This window comes from Quercus suber, unplaced genomic scaffold (genome assembly GCF_002906115.3).
Source record: "Quercus suber isolate HL8 unplaced genomic scaffold, Cork oak 2.0 scaffold_1035, whole genome shotgun sequence".
NCBI classification, from domain to species: domain Eukaryota; kingdom Viridiplantae; phylum Streptophyta; class Magnoliopsida; order Fagales; family Fagaceae; genus Quercus; species Quercus suber.
The window spans coordinates 129,341-130,747 of NW_027070446.1; the positions used below are offsets into that span (position 1 = coordinate 129,341).

The window sequence follows — 1,407 nt, forward strand, 5'->3', positions numbered from 1 at the left end:
CTGAGTTTGTGTACACCTCCATGCTCGACAACCCGAGTCACCCTTACTTTTACAGCGTTGGACTCAAGGGAATCTCCGTGGGAAAGAGGAATGTTGCGGCACCGGAGATTGTGAAACGGCTTGACCGGAGTGGGAACGGCGGGACGGTGGTGGACTCGGGGACAACGTTCACGATGTTGCCGGCGAGTCTTTACAACTCGGTGGTGGCTGAGTTCGACCGGCGAGTCGGCCGAGTCCACGAGAGAGCGAGTGAGGTGGAGGACAAGACGGGACTCAGGCCGTGTTATTATTACGATGGCAAGGTTGTGAATGTGCCTGCCGTGGTTTTACACTTCGTTGGGAACGGATCTAGTGTGGCGCTACCTAGGAGAAACTATTTCTACGAGTTTTTGGACGGTGATAAGAAGAAGAACGTTGGGTGTTTGATGTTGATGAACGGTGGAGATGACGAGGAGTTGAGTGGTGGGCCCGGGGCTATTCTTGGAAATTACCAGCAACAAGGGTTTGAGGTTGTTTATGATTTGGAAAAAAAGAGAGTTGGGTTTGCGAGGAGACAGTGCTCATCGCTCTGGGATAAGCTGAACCAGAACCAAAACTAACGTAGGTGGCAAGGTTTTGATGAACGGCTGTGATCTACTGCGAGACTTGGTTGACTTTTTGAGGAAAGTCTGAGGAGCCTGGACTTGATATTTTGAATTTGAAGATTTGACCACAGCTGGGGACTCTGTAAATGCACTGGGGTAGTTAATAAATGTGGGGGTGGGGTTTTAAGAGTTTTGCACTTCATTTGTTGCTTCTTGCATGTCAATTAAGATTGTATAAATTTGTTCATAGAAAGCCATGCCTATGGGATTGGGATGCTTGAAGCAACAAATGAAGTGTGGACAGCTAAAAGATCTGTAAATTTTTTTTAGAAAATTTTGTCATAATGACATTTAATGTGTTTATTTGTAAGTTACACACTGTTAACGGTGCTTTAAATTAATGTGGAGCAGTGTTGTCTTAAAAGTTCATGTTTTGATTGACCAATGACCTGTTAGCGTTTGGACTGAATTTATGCATAGCATCTCCGAGGACATTGCAAGTTGCAACCCAACCATAATGTGGTCTTTCAGGTATGGCCCAGGAGAAAAAAGAAAAGAGTAAAGAAGATGGTGAAATGGTATAAAGGCATTTGACCTTTAAACAATCTATGATAGGAGGAATTAAGATGGGGCTGTAAATAAGTATCAAAGGGCTTGTGTAGTATTTATATTTAAATAACAGTTTTTTAAAAAAAATTTTAAAAATATGTATAGATAAAAAAATATATAAAAATATGTGTAATATTGTTTAAAAATTGAAAACATGCATTTGAACTCGCATATCAAACATTTGAACTCACGTACCAAACGAAAATGTTTGAGA

The 1,407-nt window shown here is 41.6% G+C and overlaps 1 protein-coding gene across 1 annotated transcript in view; it reads left to right on the plus strand.

Annotated features, from left to right (window-relative positions):
* Positions 1-1,008, plus strand: part of LOC136065583 (probable aspartyl protease At4g16563) — an 11,076-nt gene extending 10,068 nt beyond the window's left edge. Inside the window, exon 2 of the mRNA XM_065768987.1 lies at positions 6-1,008. Within this exon, the coding sequence (XP_065625059.1) occupies positions 6-599 (594 nt within the window). The 3' untranslated portion in view covers positions 600-1,008. The remainder of the gene's footprint in view (positions 1-5) is intronic.
* Positions 1,009-1,407: the final 399 nt, after the last annotated feature.